Source organism: Lepisosteus platostomus, chromosome 19 (assembly GCF_059453375.1).
Source record: "Lepisosteus platostomus isolate fLepPlt1 chromosome 19, fLepPlt1.hap1, whole genome shotgun sequence".
Classification (NCBI taxonomy): Eukaryota; Metazoa; Chordata; class Actinopteri; order Semionotiformes; family Lepisosteidae; genus Lepisosteus; species Lepisosteus platostomus.
The window spans coordinates 5815463-5836253 of NC_142629.1; the positions used below are offsets into that span (position 1 = coordinate 5815463).

The 20791-nt window shown below is 47.9% G+C and overlaps 2 protein-coding genes across 12 annotated transcripts in view; one reads left to right on the forward strand and one right to left on the reverse strand.

Annotated features, from left to right (window-relative positions):
- The first annotated feature begins 420 nt into the window (after positions 1–420).
- vap (vascular associated protein) lies at positions 421–16189 on the forward strand. The gene is made up of 10 exons (XM_088613035.1): positions 421–1361; positions 2923–5832; positions 6444–6556; positions 6793–6851; positions 7135–7292; positions 8949–9111; positions 9693–9884; positions 11160–11384; positions 12631–12784; positions 15475–16189. The coding sequence occupies exons 1-10, from the start codon at positions 1319–1321 to the stop codon at positions 15547–15549; spliced, it is 4092 nt and encodes a 1363-aa protein (XP_088469161.1). The 5' UTR covers positions 421–1318; the 3' UTR covers positions 15550–16189.
- Positions 13717–20791, reverse strand: part of tnrc6a (trinucleotide repeat containing adaptor 6A) — a 126208-nt gene continuing 119133 nt past the window's right edge. For all 11 annotated transcript variants that reach the window (XM_088613022.1, XM_088613021.1, XM_088613030.1 and 8 more), the window contains 4 exons: positions 20162–20380; positions 19459–19529; positions 18966–19105; positions 13717–18388 (listed from right to left, as the gene is read on the reverse strand). In XM_088613022.1, the coding sequence (XP_088469148.1) occupies positions 18013–18388; positions 18966–19105; positions 19459–19529; positions 20162–20380 (806 nt within the window). In that variant the 3' untranslated portion in view covers positions 13717–18012. The remainder of the gene's footprint in view (positions 18389–18965; positions 19106–19458; positions 19530–20161; positions 20381–20791) is intronic.

The following is a 20791-nucleotide window of genomic DNA, read 5'->3' on the forward strand; positions in this document are numbered from 1 at the left end:
CTGGATTTGGTATAGTGATTAATAAGTGGTGTAATTTTGCGTGGTTGTGCACCAATAGAATATGTGTCTGAGACTGTTCTTTCTCCTGCTACAGTAAAGGTGTCCTCTGTGCTTCAGCAGTGTGCAAGTGGACTGTACCAAAGAGAGGCAAGCTCGGGGGGGGGGGGGGGGATCTGTGTTACCAGGTATCCCCCTGCCTTCCTTTATTACAAGGGCCCAGTTCTCTCCCACCAACTGACCCTATACTGTAGCTCCTCATGTTATCCTTTTATTACTAGCTGTATTTCCATTTGTCTTTCCAACTGTCCCAACGTGTCTTAGACTATCTGGTGGGGCACAGAGCTCACAGCTGCCTGCAGATGGTACAAGACCACAGCAGGAGGAAAAACTGTCAGTACAGTGCCACTGGGTGCATGTCAGGAGGCTGCAAGAAGCTGAAGACGGAATAAAATCCCGGGGAACATGTGAGCAGTTACCCAGGCCTTTACATCCTTTTTTTTGTCTAAACAAGATCGTTAATGTGGTCTTTGCTTTGTGTTTGGGTGTGCACAATCCCCACACTCCTCTACCACTCGGGACTGAGGCCTGCTAAAAGACATGTTGCGTGCACTGAGGGAAGTTTTCATACAGAGGATTCATAAACCAACCCTGGCCCTGTGCCCACATTATGTACTTCGTTTACTGTCCGCACACGTGTTTTGGAAACCCAGTAATAACGCTTCCTTGCCCGAGGTCCGCATTCTAGTACTCATTAAAACTCCAGGAACTTCTCGTCTTCTCCTGTCATAAACCCTAATTGCTTCCTGACCCGGATTTAAATCTGCAGTATATCAAGAATGGTGGGCAAGGAAAAAAAAAACACCGAGGCACCGGCTTTACAGTGATGAGGCCGGGCTGGACGGAACCGCTGCAGGGTGTAGATTAATGACGGGCAGCTGGTCCGAGAGCCGCCGTCGCCACCGCTCTCTCGCCCCGCTGTTTCCTCTCTCCGGGCGGAGCACAACGCCTGCGTTCCCTGCACACGTGTGTCTCATTTGTCGACAGTGGGATTTCCTTTACAGCCGGGAGGAAAAGCGAAGGGAGAGACGGCCTCGACGGTCCTGGCCAGTGGCGTGAAGAGGAACAGGGGGCGCGACTGTGCGTTCGCGTTCAGTCCGGAAAGTTGGGGGGTCTTCTCTGGTCTGCGGGTGTCTCTCGCCCCGCTTGCCCACACTTATCCGTCCGTGTCGGGGGGACCTTTTCGGAGAGGCGAAACCAATCTTCTGTATGGAACACGGACAGCCGTCACATTCCGCCGTGGGATGTGCGCTGCAGCACCATGCGGCTCCACATCGCTCTGCTCCTGCTCGCTGTCCGTACAGGTAAGAGACTGGACTCCGGACAGGTCACAGACACTGGGGACAGGGCATTTTTTTTTTCCCAGCGAGTGTTTTTTTATTTTGCCTGCTTTGTGTTTTTCGGGCGACGCGGGGTAAAAATAAAACAAAACAACAACTACCGGTTAAGTCTCAATACACTGTTGGTTTAAACCCGCAAGACCTTTGAGTCTTTTAAATATAAACACATTTAACCGCCGTCCAGGTTGTCCTTGAAAGCAGTTTTGGTCGTTGGTACTGCTGAATAAAGCCCTGACGATGAAGCACTTAATGCTCAGTAAGTTCGTCCTTGGACTGGGGTATAATTAGGTGACACCAGAGTTTATTCACTGGGTTCGAGTTCCCGTCGTGTGTCCCTCTCGTAAGAAATACGAGGTATTTCATGAATTTAAATTTTTTTAGGCAGTTCTTGAAAAGCCACGGTATCGTTTTTTCTTTTTTAAAAGAGGGTTTTGAGGTGTAAGGGAGTCGAAGCAGTTCGTCGTGTTATGAAAACTCGAGTTCTCTGCTCTGAGAGGAGCGCGTTTCTCGAAGATACTCCGTGTTGTTTTGACGGGGTGTCTCTATGGGTGGGTACACCGCGATTGTGGGGGGCTCTAGACTTAGAAAATCGGAGCAGCGGTTACAAACAATACTCTATACCGCCGAATATATATTCTGATGACCCCACAAATACCCCTCCTCCTCCTACTAAATCCTTCAGCGATCCAGACTCTCCGGACAGGAGCTGGACGTGGGTTATATTCTCCCATCAAACGGTCCAGGTGAAAACGTATCAGTGGATCAGGGGTCCTGTCTTAGGGTGTGTTCTGAGGGCGGCGAGGAGCGGTGCGCTTGTGGACCCGGTAGCTTGGCTCTGCTGTCCGGCCCAGGCAGGGCTGTCCTCACCTGGGTGGTAACTGACCCCTCAGTAGCTCGGCTGTCCGTGAGTCTGCGGTGCCAGTCCTCCGGTAAGTCCGCCTGAAATTTCCCTCGGAATCAGTGTTGCGCACCACCGCATTTAAGAACAGTATAACTATAACGTCACTTTTATAGTCCCATTTGCTGTCCCCCCCCCCCCCCCCCCCAATACAAACATCTTTGATAGCATCAATACCCGAATTAAGAAAAAATAAATGTATTTCTGTAGTCTAAGGATTTTCCCATTTCTGTCGTTCTTGCAGAATATGCGTGCACTGTATTTGCGCGTTGCATTTAACTGCGGTTTTTTTTTAGTACCATCCCTGTTTTAATTAAAACCGGCGTGAGGCAAGTGAAAAGCACCGTAGAAATAGTGTTAGATGGAGAGATGCCAGGGAGACGTATTGTGTTGGTATTTCACTAATGTGCCCGTGTGAACGACTGGAGTCAATTCTCTGCTGGATTCAAACTGGATTGTTTGAAACGCACTGGGATATAAATACAATCTCTGTGTGTCCCTGGTTTGCACATTCTGATGCAGTGAGCAACAGGCCGGGACCTTGACCAACAGCAGTGCTCCTCCTATCAGCACTACATAGAGACTCAGCTCTGTTGTTGTTGTTTTTTTTTTTGTCCTGCTGTGTAGAAATGGGGAAATCCTCAGAGGAGCATCCATCACCGACTGCATCACCCTGGCCTGCTCCTTCCTCCTGCCAGGAAACCCCTTTGTCCTACGTTTCAGGCATTCCCAGAAATTCTGAGGGCACCCAGGCCCGGCACCGGAGGAAACCGGGAAGCCCCGGGTCCTCGGAGGCACCCCCGGGTGGCAGGGGGCTCACACCGCTCTTTCTGGGGGCCCAGGAGACAGGGGGCGGTCTTGGCACGGTCACGGCAGTCCGCAACCCGAGCGCAGCCCCCACCCTCTGGCTCAGCCCCGGCACATCTGCCACATCTGATAAGGAAGTGGCCCCCCCTGCGCAGGAAGAGTGGAATAATAACCCGGATACGTCTGCTGCGGCTCTATCTCTTTCAGAGATGACCGCTGTTCTAGGCTCCTTGACTGCGAGCCAGGCGAAGGAGGGAGACCGCCCGGCGTGGCCCAGGACCCAGGGGGCAGGCCGGGCTGCAAGGGCCACTCCCCCTGGTACAGAGCCCCTGCCAGCTCTCCGCACTGACCCGCCTGCTCCATCCGCCGGTGGCACCTCTGCCCCCGCCTCTTTGTCACTGAGCTGGTATCCGTCCTTCAGGGCTCTGGGCAGCAAGGCTGTGCCCAGGGTGACAGGCCTCACTCCGTTCGCAGGAGCAGATGGGTCTCAAGCTGTTGATCCCGCGGCCTCCTCTACTGTAATCGTCCTCCACGGTGCCCGTCACACACTGACTGTGCCCAGCGGTGCCCCAGGCCTTCATCAGATGCCTTCTGAGCTGCAGACTGACCAGCGTCATCGCGCCACTGATCCCACCGATGCCACCACCGGGCAACGGCAAAAAACCATGGACACCTTTCCTCGGGGCACAGCTTCCCCTCCTGTAGCCAAGGCCTCTCCCGGTCTTGCGTGTCCCGGTTGCTACCCTTCTGCAACAGAGCCAGTGCGAGATCCGACTGGCCTGAAATCCTTGCTCGAGGGGACTCGGAGAACGACTGATGTGGAGAGCAGAGCTGTCAGCAAGCCGGTCTCTGACTTGGGTATAGAGCGTTACAGCCACACCCCTGGGGTAACCTTCACTGGAACTGACTCGACTGTGAGTTGGCAGGGCGTAACAACGATGGCGTCTCACTCAGTTGCTCTAGAAACCACTGCTACCTCTGTGCAGCTGTCCCCCCGGGGACGGGCCCACCTCGGGCTCACAGATGCACATTCCACGTTTCCGGTGGATGCTGGGGTTTTATTACATGTGACTGAACCAGAATTTGGCGTGAAAGTGCCCCCGGTGCACAGCACTGTTGCAGACACGGACCAAGGACAAAGAGAGGGGACGTCCAGCACAGGAAACCAAAGCAGTGTGATGATCACAGAGAGAGGGGACGTAGATGCCAGCTCATCTCCACACAAGGTGGTTACTCTGGTTACCAGAAGCTTGTCTGACGACAAGGGGTATAATGTCTCTTTGAGAGGTGTGTCTGACGAAGATGTCCTGACGCCTGTCTCGACACAGGGGTTCAACCCCAGATCACCTACTGGTAACTCTGTCACAGAGGACCAGAGCGTGTCCTTGGGTCCTGCTGTTCTAGGAGAGACAGTCAGTGCTGATATGGCTGTCTCCCCACGGGCAGGAACAGCATTCTGGGAAGTGGAGACCAGTGTCAACGCAGGGAGCCCTCAGGAGTTATCCCCCACACTGAGGACTCAGTCAGACCGACCCCTGCCCCACTTTGACCAGTTTTCAAGTCCTGCCACTGTGACCCACACAACAGAGCCAGGATCAGTGGGCGGCACAAGCAAGGCTCTTGACCATTCGCCACATCCCCACAGCTCTGTACCACCCCAGGCTGAGACAGGCTCCTCTGGGTCAGCTGACAGATATGGCCTCACCTCTGCAACAGCATTCCCTGAGCCTTTCGCCACCTCCAGAAAGGACACCAATCCAAGCCCATTCTCAGGGAGCTCCTACTCTACCTCACTGCCATCCACGGGCACGGACACTATAGTGGATCGCATAGCAACCAGCCACCCCCCATCTCCATCTTCCTCTTCCTCCATTGAGCCACGGGGGCATTCACCTCTTCCCCAGACAGATTCCTCCCCTCCTTCTCCGAGCGACCCTCCTGCACATGATCCTCGCCTGGAGGCGGAGACGTCAGTCCTGCGAGGCACCATGCCGGTGACCAGCACATGGGAGAGTCCCCTGACGCAGTCGAGACAATGGGGGGCCGTCCCCAGAAGTCCCGAGGGACACTCCCACTTCTCTTCACCTACCCGTGCTATCACGGCTTCTCCCAAAGACCCAACTAACCCAGCGGATCCGGAGAGCTCCAGGCCCACCGGGAAGGGTCTGGATTTGAGCTCTCACACCCCATCAGCGCATCACGGTGTGGCGTCACCTTCTGTTTACGCCAGTCCAGCTGGGGGTGACACTGTCGCTGACTCAGGAGCAAGAGGGAGTCCCATCTTTCCGTTGTCTGCGGCCCCCACCTCAAGGACACCCATTGTACCCGAGACACTCAGCCCCACAGTGTCGGAGGGAAAGAGTGGGAGGAGGTCAGATTCCAGAGGTACTTTTCCAACAAAGGCTTTTAACAGGAACATTAGCCTTCCCTCTTCCTCAGTTCCTACAGCCACTGCGCCTGTGAGGTCCACTGGGCTCATTCCTCACAGGACAACCAACAGAACCTCTTCAGGTCCAGTGCCTACCACATCTTTGAGCACCAGGGCTCATTCTTCTTTAACAACCTCCCGCTCCCCAGCTGTCGTACCCTCTTCTCCTAAGGGGGTATCATCTAGCACCCCTCCAGGACCGTGGCTCACAGACAAAACCCCCAGCACATCCCTTAATCCCAGGGCCGTGGGGAGTAAGGGGAGGGTTTTCATCACAGAGGACCAGCCTCCCGTCATCAAAGGTCAGTCCAAGGACAGCTGTCGCCCCTGTGTGGCGTCATGCCTTCGGCAGCACACGCACACGCACACACTGAGACTCAAGTTTATACCAGGGATGGGGAATCCTGGGCCTGGATGACTGGTGCCTCTGCAGACTTTTATCTTTCCTTGACTCATTCGTCTAAATCGTCTCGTCGCTGCCCGAATGAGACCAATGTAACATTTTCTCTCGGCACCCCAACAGCGGGGATCTAGAAAACCTGCAGAAACACTGGCTGTCCAGGAACAGGTCCGCCCACCCCTGATTAGACTGTCTCTGCCTTCTTAAAGTGACCCGACTCCTAACTGTGTCTCTGTGTCCGTTGTGTTCTGGTGTAAAAGTCAGTAGTAAAACAGATTTGCATTTATTAGGAGTTAAACTTGAACTCCTTTCAGCTTTTTCATGTGGAACTCTGATTTACATTCACATTTAATTGAATGTAATCACATGTAATTCACATTTACATGTGACTTTTAGTCAATCAAAACCTGGATCTTTCAGTAAATGGAAAATCCTGTATTGCATATTTACAAGTATTTGTGTTGGTATGTGCACGTGTGAGAATGAAGCACTTTCTCATTTTCTGATGTCCAGAAGAAATAGTCCAAGTCCGTCTGCTGATTGTGCTGGAAAGGGAATCAGGGGGAGACAAGGGTCCCCCGAAATCTCTGCACCCTGAAGACCTGGAGCAGGATGCAGTCAAACAGGTAAAGCACTGACAATGTTATCCACAGGCAAGAGAAGCTCTTTGAATAGATGATTATACGCTTTATGTAAATAAATATTTCGAGACCACTAAAAGGTGTTGTTTGTTTGGAATGATGTGGGTGGGGGGGAGGGGGCTAATCAGAGCCACTGTCTCCTTCTGTGTGACAAATTACATGGGTGCATTAGCAGAGGCAGGGTGCTGCTCTTCTCTCACAGAGCTGCTGTTGTTCTGCAGGTGGAACCGTTTCTCCAGTCTCTGTCTGGATATCATGGCGTGCAGGCCTCTGTGACCAGGTACGGACAGCATTGTGTGCGTCTGTGTTTATGTGTCTCGTCTCTGTATTTCTGTCATGTACTCTAGATACTCTAGTGCATGTGTATGTACAGTATGTCAGCGCTGTTAAACTTGGATCTGGGTTTTTTATTTTTGGTGTGTAGGTATTTTTCCCAACAGAAGAAAATCTGTTCTTCTGGTGGATGAGATCTCTAGCCCATCTTCTGTCCTTGCTCTCTGTAATTCCTCTGCCTGACGCTGTGTCCCTTGCCCACCCCTCTCGCTCTCTCTCATCCACCGTAGGACAGCAGAGGTGCAGTGTGATGCCCAGTTTGGCACTGGGTCAGCACTGTCCTGGCTGGGGCGCCCAGGGTGGCTGTTGAACAGCACGGGTCTGGGTGAGGCAGTAAGGCGTGGGCTGTACGTCAGTGGGGACAGGGTCCGCAGCATCACTGTCGGAGGTGAGTGTGGCAGGGTGCCACGGGACGTGTGTATTCTTGCTCTAGGGGAGATCTGACCTGCTCATCTGAGCTTTTTGTCTTGTGCAGATGTTTGAAAAAACACATCCATGTGTTTTTAATGCATGTTTTTTTCCAATCTATTTTTATCTACTTCATATACCTGTCGATCTACAGTCACTGTGTTCTGTAATAGCAGGGATGTCAAGTCTCACACTTTGGCCTTGAGGTTGACACTGGAGCTGTGCATGTTTCTCTGAAACACAGCCAGGCCTTAACATCTCTATAACTGACTTGTGTGTCTAAGGGTGCGATCTGTATGCCCCAGCTTAAAGGGAGGGTAACAGCAGTATGTGGTTGGACTGATTATTGCTCAGGCATAGCCAGCCCAGCTTCTGGAGAACCACAGTCCAGCAGGTTTTCTGGTCACTGTTAAACTCCCCCACACACCTGGAGCAATTTAATCTTAACCACTTCAGCAAGTGACTAGTTCAGTTAAGCACAATAGAGATCATAAGAACTAAAGATTGCAACACACTCTGCACACACTGGAGGACGGCGGGTGACTGATCCTTACTTCAGCTTTAATAACACATGGTCCATTGCTGATTGAAAGTGTGACATGTGAGATTGGTCATCTCTCTTCTAGCGGAGGAAGGAAAGTTAGAAAAATGTTCCAGAATCAGTGGATGCACAGCGATGAGTGTGAAACACATGGCTGTTGTCAGCTGGAGTTGTTTTGCTGTGTGTGGGGGGGCTGGGAGTGCGCTGCGTTGACAGTTTCACACAGTAGACGTTGAGATAAGCTTGTGGCTTGTGGCCCCTGGACCTCAGCCGCTTCCTCCTCCTGACTGCAGGACAGCTCTGGCCCCACCCTCCGGTTCTGTGAGCATCTCTTTCCTCTGTCTCGGGCTTTCTTCCTACACCCTCTCTCAACACCTCCGCTGGAATCGTAATGTGGATCCTGGTGGCCTCCCCACTACAGGTCAGGATCTGGCTGCTCCAGAGTTCTCCAGTGGAGAGGTGTGGAAAGGTCTCACTGCCTAGATAATACTGTTATTCTTCTCTTGCTCTGTCTCACTGTGTGAAACTGAAATTTAAAAATGGCTTTGATGACAACCCCATTCGTTGTCTTGCCAACATGCTCAGTGTCCCCACCGATCTGCACTGTCCTACCCTGACAGGATAAAGATGATGGGTCTTTACTAAAACTAGGGTGAAGTGATTTCAAACCAAGGACAAGAAGCTTTAATTAATGCAAAGGGCTGGTGGGAGTCAGGAACAAGTTGCCCAGCTATGTTGTCTGATGTGTGTCATGATGATACCCTGACTTCTTTCAAGAAACAACTGGAGGAGATCCTCAGACCAATTAGCTCTTAAAGCCTAATGAGCTATGTGGGCTGAATGTCCTCCTCTCATTTGCACTCATCTCACCCCTTCGTCTCTCTCTGCTCGTGATCGGTAGCGGTCAGATTAATTTGCCAAGCAGGCGGCTGTCACTGGTGCTCCAATTAGTCTGCAGTCACCTTTGGTTTGTTTCTCGTCCATAAAGAACATATCCTGCTGGCCTTTCATCAAGGACTGAATCAAGCTCAGGTTTGCGGTGTAGTGTCTGTGTTTGTTGCTGATTCTCTCCCTTCCCCCCCCCCACCAACACAGAGCTGCAGTCTGATCTGTGCACCTGGCTGTTCCAGTGCCCACCAGGGTTCCAGTGCCAGCCGGCTGGATTGGGCAACGCCAGCTGCTCCTCGCTGTGCCACACAGACTACTGCAAGCACAGCGGCATCTGCACCCACCACAGCGGTCAGCAGCCGGCGTGCCAGTGAGTAACACAGGGCACTCTGCTGTGATTGTGCGTCAGCGGTTGTGTAGCTGCAGACATAAAAGAAAATGACATCCGGTACCTGAAATAGGGGGTCAAGAATTAAATGGGTTTGGGGAAACTCATGTTTTTTTACTAGACTTTTTTTTGTCAATGCTGAGATTTTTTTCCAGCTAGTGAAAATGTCATAGTGAAGTCATTCAACCAAGAAATTCATCACACATGCCTGCAACTCTACGGTCCTATAAAAGCACTGGAACCCTGTTATGTTAACTCAATTCCTAGAATATTTTGGTTACAACTTGCTGGGATCCACGAGTGTTGAATAAACCTGAAAAAGGCTGGTTTCCCGTGTGGCCGAACCAGTGAAGTATGTGTTCGGGGTGCAGGTTGAGCCCTCTAGTCCAGACCCTGGTGGGGCCGGTCTGGCTGTAACTAGGAATCCAGCAGGAGCAAGAGCCAAGGTTCCCATCCTGTGTGCATTACAGTGAATAAACTGCTCTATGACCTTGTTTCTGCTGCAGGCGGGGGGGAGTGTAGAGGCTGTGTCTCCCCGGCTCACCCCTGCCCCTGTCCCGCAGGTGCCCAGTAGGGGAGGATTTCTGGTTCATGGGCCGGAGGTGCGACTACAGGATGACGCGGCAGAGGCTGGTGGGCATTGCCCTGGGGGCGCTGCTGTCCTTGGCGGGGCTCATGGCCGCCCTCTCCTGCCTGGCGCTCCGGCGCTTCAAGGCCATGCTGATCCGGGCCAAGGTGGACCAGACCCGCAGCAGGTAGGAGCGCGGTCCGCGTGGCCCAGAGGCCGTGCCAGCGGAAACGGAGGGGGAGAGGAGCTGACGCCCTAGTGAGGCAGGGAGAGGAGCTCTTAACCCACAGCCCCCGAAGACAGGCTAGCGCCCCGGGGTTGGCTGATAGAGAGGGATGGTCAGCAGAGGCATCTACACCCAGAGATCCTACAACCAGCTAGAGGTTCACTCAAGCGCCCGACACGCGAGCAGGTCAGGAAGAGCACGGAGAGGGGAGGATCATGATCCAAACTCGACACTCGCCCCTTTCCCAGGGCCTGTCTGAGTGGCCAGATTTCTATCTGTGTAAAACTGTATGCTCTGTTTGATTTGTTTTTTACTTTTTAATGTCTTTATCACTGTACTGCATCCTGGGGTTTGGGTTGACGATGATGATGATGATGATGATGATGATGATATTGTGTTGCACAGTGAGGGGGCCTCCTGTGGCTAGGCAGTCACCTAGTTCACCTTCAGCCTGCGGTGGGCTGCTAGTGGTATTATGGCTGCTGACAATAAATACATGATAAATAAATGATTATTAGCTCAGTTTGCACAGGGGGGCACTCTAAGTGCCCCATCTTGTTAGCCCTTTGGCTGTATATAATAACTTCCATCTGGAATGAGGAAGAAAAGGGGGGCTGAGGGAGAGGGGCTTCTCTCCAGAATTCATGCATCCTGCCTCTGCTCATCCCCCGCTTCCTGTGTCCGAGACGCAGCGTGACACACACGCAGCAGGAAGGAACAGGCAGACAGGGACCCCAGCACTCTCGCGCCCTCTCCTGCCCTCTGGAGATACGGCCCAGCACTTCGCCTACCTCGCAGGAGAGGCAGCGAGAGCCCAACCCACTCTCCCCTGGCACTTCCGGCTCTCGCAAGCAGCTTCACAGGAGCGGGTGGGAAGGAATTAGAGGGCTTTATAGCTGGAAACTTATTTGAGGTGTCCTCAATTTTTTCCCTGGCCTTTACCAGTAATAATCCCCATCTCTGAACTGGCCTCATCACTCTGCTCTCCTCCCCACTGATAGCTGATGGGTGGTGGGCCTACTGTTTCCACTTGTGGGAGGTGGGGTGTCATGTTATTCTTAGATATTCTTCTGCCTGTACACCTGATAAATGTGTGACTTTGCAGAGCACTTTGATATAAGATCGTGCTCAGTGTAAACAAGCTGTGTGAATTAAGCTCATTGCAGACATGCATGCCTGGACCTGTGCTGTGTGGTGTCCAGAGACCTGCAGTGCTTAAAGTGTCTTATGCTGTAGTTACCGCAGGTTCAGCCGTTTCGATGACCTGTCGGGCCGGTTCTGGGCTCAGTCCTGGCCTGGCTCAGCTGCAGACTCCCTGGACAACCCGGCTTTCAGCCGCTCCGACGAGCTGCTGCACCTGCGGGCGCTTGATCGCACCTGCTGTTACCACGACGACTCCCTCTCCATCAGCTCCACCTACCCCGGCAGCGGGGCGCACCTGAACACCGTTTACTCACGCAGGTAAGAGGGGGTGCCTCCTGGGACTCCAGTCCTCTACTGATTTAAAGTTAAACCCCCATTTAAATGGACTTGTTTGCCACAATTTCTTAAAATGAGATCTTTAGCCCTTACAATCTCACTTTTACATAGAGAGAAAAGGTAAATGCCCAAGAGTCTTGATTGACTAATTATTTTATAGTGTCACTCACGCAAAGGCATCCCGAAGGCAGAAAGACTACTGAAATAGGCTTGCTTACACTGCACTACCTGAAGTGCCTAGAGGTTATCATAGGCATTGAAATGCCACACTGCTGCCATCTAATGCAGCAGGACTTGCCCACATGCCCTCAGTGGTATCCTGCGGGGGCAGGCGGGGCAGCTGGTGGTTAGGGCGCTGCAAAAACAAACTGGAGCATCCACACAATGGACTGGGTGGGAACCCTTAGAACAACATTCCCATCAAAGCCTAGTCCCTTCTCCAGTGGGTGGAATAGTATTTTCTCTCGCTTTGCTCCCTCCTCCCACCCTTCCCCTGCATGGACAGAGTCAAAGGGCATCTTAACACAGCAGGCCTAGAACAACATTACCACCAACCGCTGGCAGCTGATTACAGCTCCTGTGGAAAACAGCCTTTGTTTTCAGCAGCGTGTGTGTATATCCCAGGCTCTACATCCTTACCTCTTGTTGCAAACCAGCAGCAGCACATGTTCCAGTTAAACGGAAAACCTTCTTACAAGTGTTGTTTGGATCTGCCAAGAGTGAGTGCACTGTCTTGCAATACTTTTTCTGAGGAGTTTCATGGATAGCCAGATTTTGGGGTTATATAAGGTGCTAGGACTTAACTTACATGTTGAAAAGCAGTATTTTTTTAATGTCAGGTAAAGGGAACTAAAGCCCTTTATACACTAAACACTGTAGACTTATACACTGAAGTCCCTCATGCGTGAGAAAGAAGCAATCAGGTTCTGGAACCAGTTGCTGGAAGGCCAAAAGAAAAGGCAGCCAACAGCACCCTCTGGTGGTGAAATGTGGTATTTCTCACAAGGGTAATCTGGCCTTACCTTTTCTAGCAAATAATTCTTGCTTGCAATGCAGGTCTCCTCTGTCACACTGAAAACACTTTGCAAGTACATAAATTTTATGATGCCATGCAATTGTTTTTCTCAAGAGCAACTTGTGTGCATGCTGCAACCCTAGATGTTTCCAAGATTTGAAACGGAGCTTGCTAACATTATCCCTCTGTTTACATTGGCCCTTTTGGCTGTAGCTCCCATTACAATTGGGGCCTAAGCGATGGCAGCATCAACGACTGCATGGCCGACTCGGGGAAGGCCAGCGACCTCTCCGTCTGCAGCTGGCCCATCGAGCCCATTCAGTGGACACCCTTCCCTCTCCTCCACCAGCTGGGCATTCAGAGAGCGGTGAGTCACAAACATCTGCACACAGGGGGGACAGGGGGACGAATGGCTCTAACCCAGAGCTCACTAGCGGGAGTGTGACCTGTGCTGCTTCCCAGGGGTCAAGTAAACTCCGCTGTCATGTGTACTGGAGGTGGCGAGAACTTTGTTGAGACCCAGAGATTTCTACTACTGAAATGACAAGTCCCTGCCAACCTCCAGCTCCTCCCAATGGTCTTACTTCTAGTGCGTGTTGAAGCAGACATTAATCAGAGCCCTATTTTCAAGTTTTACAACTGTGATTGTAAAAAATGTAGTTGTCCTATAAAATGATTCACTTAAAAATGTGTCAGTTACAAGTAACAGCTTACTGCAATAGCAGCAGGACAGGTCTTACAGACAAGTACAGGTAAAAGCTTCACTGGTCAAGTGCCAGTATTTTTTTCAAGGGTGCTATTACATCCTTTTTCCAACCGTTTCATCCCACTTGGGGTCACAGGGGAGCTGGAGCATAGCCAGGGCCTTGCACCCAGTGTTGGCAAGATACACCCTTGATGGGACGCTAGTCTATCACAGGGCAGCCAGACAGACAACTCATTAAGAAATGTCTAGACACTGAGGCCACAGCTGTTGTGGTGAGACATGTGAAGCACACACCCTGCGCTCTCTGGTTTCTTCATTCCATTTTGTTGAGATGCAGTGTGGAAGAAATGGAGAAAAGCTAAGTTACCATAGGCTGATATGTTTTTTTGGAACTTTAAATAAGGACCAGAGCTGCAAAGAAACAGTCCAAAGGCTGCTAATACTCACAGGTTGATGTGGACACAGCTGCAGGAAAGCATGAATGTGCCCTAAATTGTGTACTGCAGGTTGAACGGTGAAGTGTGGTGAATAGTTTTCGGTGCTCAAACACTGCATAGTAAAACAAAATATGCCTCTGAAGTGCACAGACAAAATTGGAATATTTACAAAATATTTTATTGGTTTAAATAGCATTTATTCTAACACAGGCCTTCAGGCAACAAAGCCTTACACAGAATAAAATGCAAAATTCAAGGAAAGAAAACAGACATCAACATTGTTACGGTTTTATTGTGGGTTGTACCCGAGTTATACAGCTTCATATTCTGATGCAGAGATCAGCGTGACTTTACAAACAGTTATCAGTCTACAAGTACAGTCAACAAAAGACCTAATGTCTAGTCTACACCATTTTACATATTTAAGAGCACTAAAATTTAAACGCAAGCAATAAAGAAAATAAAATGACAGCATCAGTGGAAACATTCATCACACAATTGACAGTTTCTACCTTGTATTATTCTTTAGTCAAAATTCTTACCAATAAAAATAAGGATTGTCCTTCAAAAAGTGCAGTTCCCCAAGATAAAATTCTCAAATGACCCCAGGAAGACTGTAAAAGGGTGCTTCCGGTTCATTTAAGAACAGTTGGTAATTTAGACTTATTGTTTTCTATACATTGTTTAAACAGTCTACCAAAGCAATGTGCATAACAGCAGAATTGTAAGTGAGCACTTCAAACTTTTCATCTTAAAAAAAAAAAACAATCCGCAGTATTCCATTTGCTATTCACAGTCCGCTTGGGGGCACCTGTGAACTGTAATATCGCAAAGAAATGCTCTGCTACAGCTGGCCAATTTATTCATTTTCATGTACAACTTTAAGTCATGGCACACGTGTTGTATGAAGTTTTCAATCCCCTTACTGCTCCAGGAAGCCAGGATTGTTTAAAGCAAACACACATGGGCACGGCAGCCTTGTGAACTTCACACTGCATAGAGTTTTCTGTCTTATTCCCCACCCCCATAGTAGAAGTCAAAAAGATTCCAGGCTAATTTTTTTTTTCTTTGTGCTGCTTTTACTAAAGCTTTTTTAAGGGTTTACAAAATGACAAGACAGCAATGCTCACAGTATGAAAAGTCAAATTAGCACATTGTTAAACAGTAGGAACCATTGAAAAGACAAGGGTGCATTAAATTTGCTTATAGTGGACACATTTTAAAAGAATTACATTTACCCATACAAAAGTAGAATGTCTGACCAACCCTAATTCCTCCACTTCTACCTGCCAATACAAAAAGGACTGCAAAGGAACAATGGGGATTGTACATTGCCATTTTCACTTTCCCTCATAGGAGCTGTTTATGCACAGGTGACATTCCCAGCACGCACATTGTTCAGCCTTCACACAAGAAGCAGTCCCCTTTCCCCTCTCCCTACCCCACCCAATCCCATTTGGCATTACAGTAGGCCTTTCACAATGCCCTGTGAGACAGTACTGTCCTATATCAAACAGCTCTTTACCACATTACACAGTAAAGCGGATGAAAACCAGAAGGCAGAATGTTACAAAACAAAACAAAAAAAAAACTTTGTAGGCGCCACTGGCTTTTCCCTATTCTGTGTTCATTAGCTCCTCTTGCTATGGAAAAATCAAGTCACCTGGGGGGGGCTTTTTCAGATCAGTGTTGCTGAAACAACTCCAAACCATGGTCACACAGAGACGCACACCAAAAGCTCACGGGAAAACAAAGATAGCTACCTTGGGCACAGAACAAGTCTACTCACAAAAACAAAGTACCCAAGCCACCTATGCTCAGCACTACATCTACATCTAGATGAGCTGGGGGCATTTTCAATGTTGTGTTACAACTTGCAATAGATAATGCCTCAACCCCACATCTCTATTTCAGAGCAAGACACATCGGCCTCACTCATACTGCGAGGGGATGGAGCTGGTAGACCTGGAGAGAACCTGGACTGCTTAAAGAAAACCACGAGCCCCCGAACAAAACAGCTAAATACAAGTCACGTTACAGTGGACTATCCAAAACGCATCTCAACATCCACAGCATTCCCCTTGCTATTTATAAAGTATACATACCAAGTACAACTTTATTCAGTACTGTATATACACTAAGTGCAAATCCAAGGCTTTTAACTTTAATTTTCATATATTTTTTTAAAAGCAACCTGTATTCTAGTTTGTAACAATATGCGCAACTCAAGTCTGGGGTTAAGCAAATAAATCATATTTGGTAGAATGTACTTAATAATGGTTCAAATACTGGCACTCCACTATTAAGCCTGTGTAATACTCAAGATTTCCTTTGACTAAGGGTTGAATTGTATTCACTCTGGAGAACTTTTCAAAAACACCTTTTTTAAAAATAGCTGCAAGTTCTACCTTTTGAGATAAAGCTAAAACACAAGAATACTACCTAAAAACAAAAGAATTAAGGTCCATGGCTTAGCCTAATGCTGACTTCTTTCTCTTGTTGAAGCTTTTTATCAGTTGTGCATCATTGTAGTAACTAAATCAATATTGTAAATAGTTTGTATATATATAATGTACATTTTTTTTTCTGCACGCATTTAACTACCAGTAAAAGATTACATTCACCACTGTTCTAGCCTTCCAGAGCCTCTTCATTACTGAGGCTTGGCATTTCAAAAGACAAACCTGCGTTCAAAAATAAACAACAACAACAACAACAATAAACACGTACTGAGCAGCCAAAACGTCATGATTTATTAATATTGTAAGGAACTTCAGAATTCAACACAACCAAACTGTACACATTACAATCACATTCTATTTGTAAACAGTTAAAAGCCACTTGACTTGTTGCATCTTCGGACACAATTAGAATCAAGGCAATGAAATGTGGGCGACTTTTGCACTGTTATAAAATCTCAACCTTGTTTTGTCTCTTGAACGACCCAACGAGGTTTTTTTTTTTGTTTAGAACACCATTTGTGGCAAGGTGAGAAAAGGTTTTGCAAACAACGTATCTGTAATTACGTCTTAAACATTTAAAACTTTTTTTACAACAACAAAAAAATGATTCTGTAAGCCATGTACCTGGTTACAGTATGCATAGTTACGGATTTCGGCTTTTCTCTTTTTTTAAAGTACAACAGTTAAAGTCACAAAGAGCAAAAAACACTGAGCCACTCATAATGGGAATAAAGGGAAGAAAAACGACAAAGATAGCGATTCAGCAAACCACCTCCACTCACTAATAAAAAGACAGCATTTCAGAAAGCAGTAATGTAGAACATCTCCAGCTTAAAGCAGTTATTTGGCAGAGAAAAACTTACAGAGCTATAAGTAGTTTCAGTGCTAAAAGTTGGATTTTCCTACAAGAAACTACAGGAGTTTCTACTGGGGGAAACTGGGTATATTTCCTGAGAACCATGCTCGTTATTTAGCAGACGAGAGGAATAAGATTAAAAAAAATAAACCAAACATGGCCAAACACTGATCAGTATTCCCAGAGATAGAAAGCTTCGTCTTCATCCTCAATATAATTTCCATCTTTTTTTTCTTTTGTGTTTTTTTTAGTACTTTTTCTTTTTTATATTTTTTTTACTTTTTTACACTTTATTTTTAAAATGAAGGAAGAGTAAACACTTTTTTTCCTCAAAAAAGTCTGTAAACAAGAGGGCACGACATGGGTGCCTCCTAAACAAAATTGAAAGCCTATTTGAAAGTGCTGTTCCCCCTGGCTTGCAGGCTGGGTTTGCAAGTCACAGCTGTGGCTACAGTTTTTTAGACTGCAGAGCTAAATTCTTTAGTTTTAAACACAAAAAATTGGTGCAATACTTTTTTTTTCTTTTAATATCATCAAATAATCCTAAGTCAGCATTTATATCTTGATCTTAAACTCCACACTACCACAATAAGGTAGACATATATCAAGGCATAGTAGAGCGCACACTTAAGAACATCCTTGAGTAAACAACTACACTGGAACTGTCGGCTCCCTCGATATTGCAGATTATACTGAGAAAAACGACATTCAGTGCAAAGTTAAAAAAAAGCTCATACTCCAACATTGTCAGCAAACAAATGCAATAAAAAGAAAAACAAATTAAAAATTGGAATTCAAATAAACATGATGAAAAAACATTAAATGAGCTCATTTGAAGCAGTTTTTTTTCTCGTATGAAGAGCACTACCTGGAAGTGTAAATATATCCTTTCACATTATAATATTGGCCTGTATGATTCAAGTATTCGAACTGATATGTTTTGGGCTAAAACAAAGTGGAAAAATGTGCAGAAAAAGTAACTTGTTTCCACAGGGTGACCCCGTCTTTTTTTCTTTTTCTTTTTTTTGAAGGTGGAAAAGAAAAGTCCAAACTAGTGCCGTTTGTTTTCTTCTTGTTATTATTTGTTTTTACACGTTGAGGTCACAGTTCTTAAGTCAGAAGGTGAAAGGTGTTTCAGATGGAGTCTCCAGCTCCTGTCAAGTGGTCGACAGGAAGGAAGGAGTTGATGGGGGATGGGCTGCCGATTCCCCGGCCCTCACTGCCACTGGGGTTCCCCCATAGGCTAGTGGAATAGTTAGAAGCACCCCAGAGGGAAGTGCCGTGAAGGTCTCCACTGCCAGCTCCTGACAGTCCAGCACCGTTCCAGTGATTTGGATCATTGCGGTTGGAGAAAGGGTGGGAACTCTCAATGGATCCGATCCGGTTCTGAGAGACACCCAGAGCCTGCCAGCCGGGCGAGGCAGTCATGGACTGGCCTTGTGCAAAGAAACGGCTAATTTCCTCTTCACTAGCAAACTCAGCAAGAATAGTAGTGTTCCCTAAAACGCACCTGAGGATAGAGCATTGTGAAACATCGGTTAATGACGGGAAAGGGAAAGCGAAATAAGGACAAAGGCTTATTCTTGATGTTCGTGGACTTGAAGGGCTTAAGTCACAACTGTTGAGTTGATCTTGCACCTGTCAAGACTCTCTGCCTAGACCTGTCTAATGTATGTGCATACCGCCAGCTGCCTGATAGGTTAAATATTGTACCCTGTGATGTGTGACACTGAACTGTGCCCCACACAGCCTACTGCCATGCAACTGTGGAGAAAACAGCTTGACAGCAGCTGACGTTGACTCTTACAGCAGGCAACACTCCGTAATGCAGGTAATATATCAAGTGGGAAATTAATAAGTATGCTTCTCTTTTCCATTAGTCTGAGAATAATCCTAAATCAGCATTTGTCTTGATCTAAAACTCCACAAGCACATGTGCTGGCAGAGAAACTAACTGGACCAGGAAGCATCCCCAACGTTACGCATTACGAAAAGAACATTTTCGGAAGAGTCATGTGATATCCATGCCATGACCCAACGACAGTGGGAGACACCTGGAGCTCTGGTTTAAAATGGGATGTACTCACATGTGCAGAGATTTTTGTGCCTTGGCTGCCTCCTCCTTTGAACTGTAGCAGACTACAGCATTGCCGTGGGGCAGGTTCAGGTGGAATGTTATCAGTGGACCGTGCTGCATGCACAAAGTTCGCAGAGTGGAGCCATCAATCTGAGCCAAACAAGAACAATGTTACTAAACATGCAAGACCAGGGCCAACATCAGCATACTTCAGAGCCTTTATCTTCCACGAAATCAGAACTTGATTCCATAAAAATGTGACCATCAACACAAATGTAACCTGGTTTTGCACAGTTTCCAAAAGACCTTTTAAGACAACAAGCAAAAGGCTGTTCAAGTAAAACAGACCTTCTTCTGTTTGAACAGACTGAAGGCTGTTTGAGATTATAAGAGCTGTGAAATCAGAAAAGGTCAAATCGAAGGTTTGACCTTTACGACTAAGAGCTACAATACCAACACCAACGCAGGCACATCTGTGGTAGGCAGACCCAAAATGTACATACCTGAGGTGTGAGATTTTTGAGAACAAGCCAATTAGTTGTTCTCCCTGAGCTGTTGTCGCCCCAACTCGAACCTGCGAATAAAAATAAAACTGTGAGCTGCTTTTCCTATCAGACGTGCCAAAGAAGCATTCCATTCCCCAAACCAGGAGACTGTCTTGCAGGTCCCTACAAGCTCAGCTGAGCTCTGGCAGCAAAATAAGTCTTTAATTCTCGAGCCTATACACATCCTACAAGGGTGGATGCTTGCTTTTTGCTCGTAAATATTACCAAGCAACTGCATAACTATACAAGCAGAACCGAATGCAGGGGTATTCTTCAAATTGAAAGAGCTTTATTGGCAAGACCGATGAATTAACAATATTGGGTTGCAGCTCTATTGAGTTTCCACTCCCAGCAGGATTGGGAGCTGCTCCGATTCTGGCAGATGTGGGAATTCTGGAATCCGATTTAATTTGGGGGAGAATGCTCATCTAATCCCAGAGTACTTCTCGCAGTGCATCTGTCTCCGCTACTCCCTGTGGGGAGCGGCCAGACATGCCAGTCTCCCCCAGTTTCTACAGCCAGGCTGTGAACCCGTCACTGAACCTGCACTTATTTTTGTACTCTACTAACTGGCAGCATAAAATGAGTTGTGACCCAAACATCTTCTGATGCATCAAGACTGTCGCTAAGAGCCGCTTCCCTGGCACTTGCATGCACTCACCGGGGGTGTATCTGGAGTCGGAGCTTCCCCAGCCTCCCCCTAGGCGCAGTGAGCTGTTGTCCCACGACGATGGGGGCTTCTGGCCGGTCAGGCCGGGGGGTGGACGGGACGGAGCGGTGATGCCTTTCGGTGGCAGAGGAACCTTCCACAGCTCATGAGCCAGAGAGGTGTTAGTGACTGGACCAGGAGACCATGTGGATTTGGAGTCACTGTTTCTGGCTGTTGATGGGGAGAACACAAGAGGCCGGATGAGCACTGACCCAGGGAGAGCACTCAAAAACTGGTGCTGATCTGATAAATGGTCTAGACAGGACACAGGTGGTACCCACAAGGATTTCATGAAAGCACGCAGAAAAATGCAATACAAATACTGTTGATACAGTTACTTCTCGTAGAACAACTAACTCAAAAGCATGGATTCTTAAACTTAACCCATCTTTCTGGGGGGAGGCTGCCCCGTGTACTGAAAAAACCCTACAATTCTCCATCGCTGTACATCAGGGATGATCTTTTTTTAGAACCTGGAAGATCTAGATTAAGTAGGTCTTCCGGATCAGCCTTAAATCAATTTGTGCAGACTTGGAAAACAATGAATCTTGAACAATTAACTGGCGCTATTATGGACTAACA

What these genes read in the sequence shown, in the direction of transcription:
- vap (XM_088613035.1), top strand. Translation starts at nt 1,319, where the DNA reads ATGCGGCTCCACATCGCTCTGCTCCTGCTCGCTGTCCGTACAG. An exon ending in GTGCAGGCCTCTGTGACCAG is followed by an intron (nt 6,852 to 7,134) that starts GTACGGACAGCA and finishes CATCCACCGTAG; the next exon opens with GACAGCAGAGGTGCAGTGTG. An exon ending in GGTCAGCAGCCGGCGTGCCA is followed by an intron (nt 9,112 to 9,692) that starts GTGAGTAACACA and finishes CCTGTCCCGCAG; the next exon opens with GTGCCCAGTAGGGGAGGATT.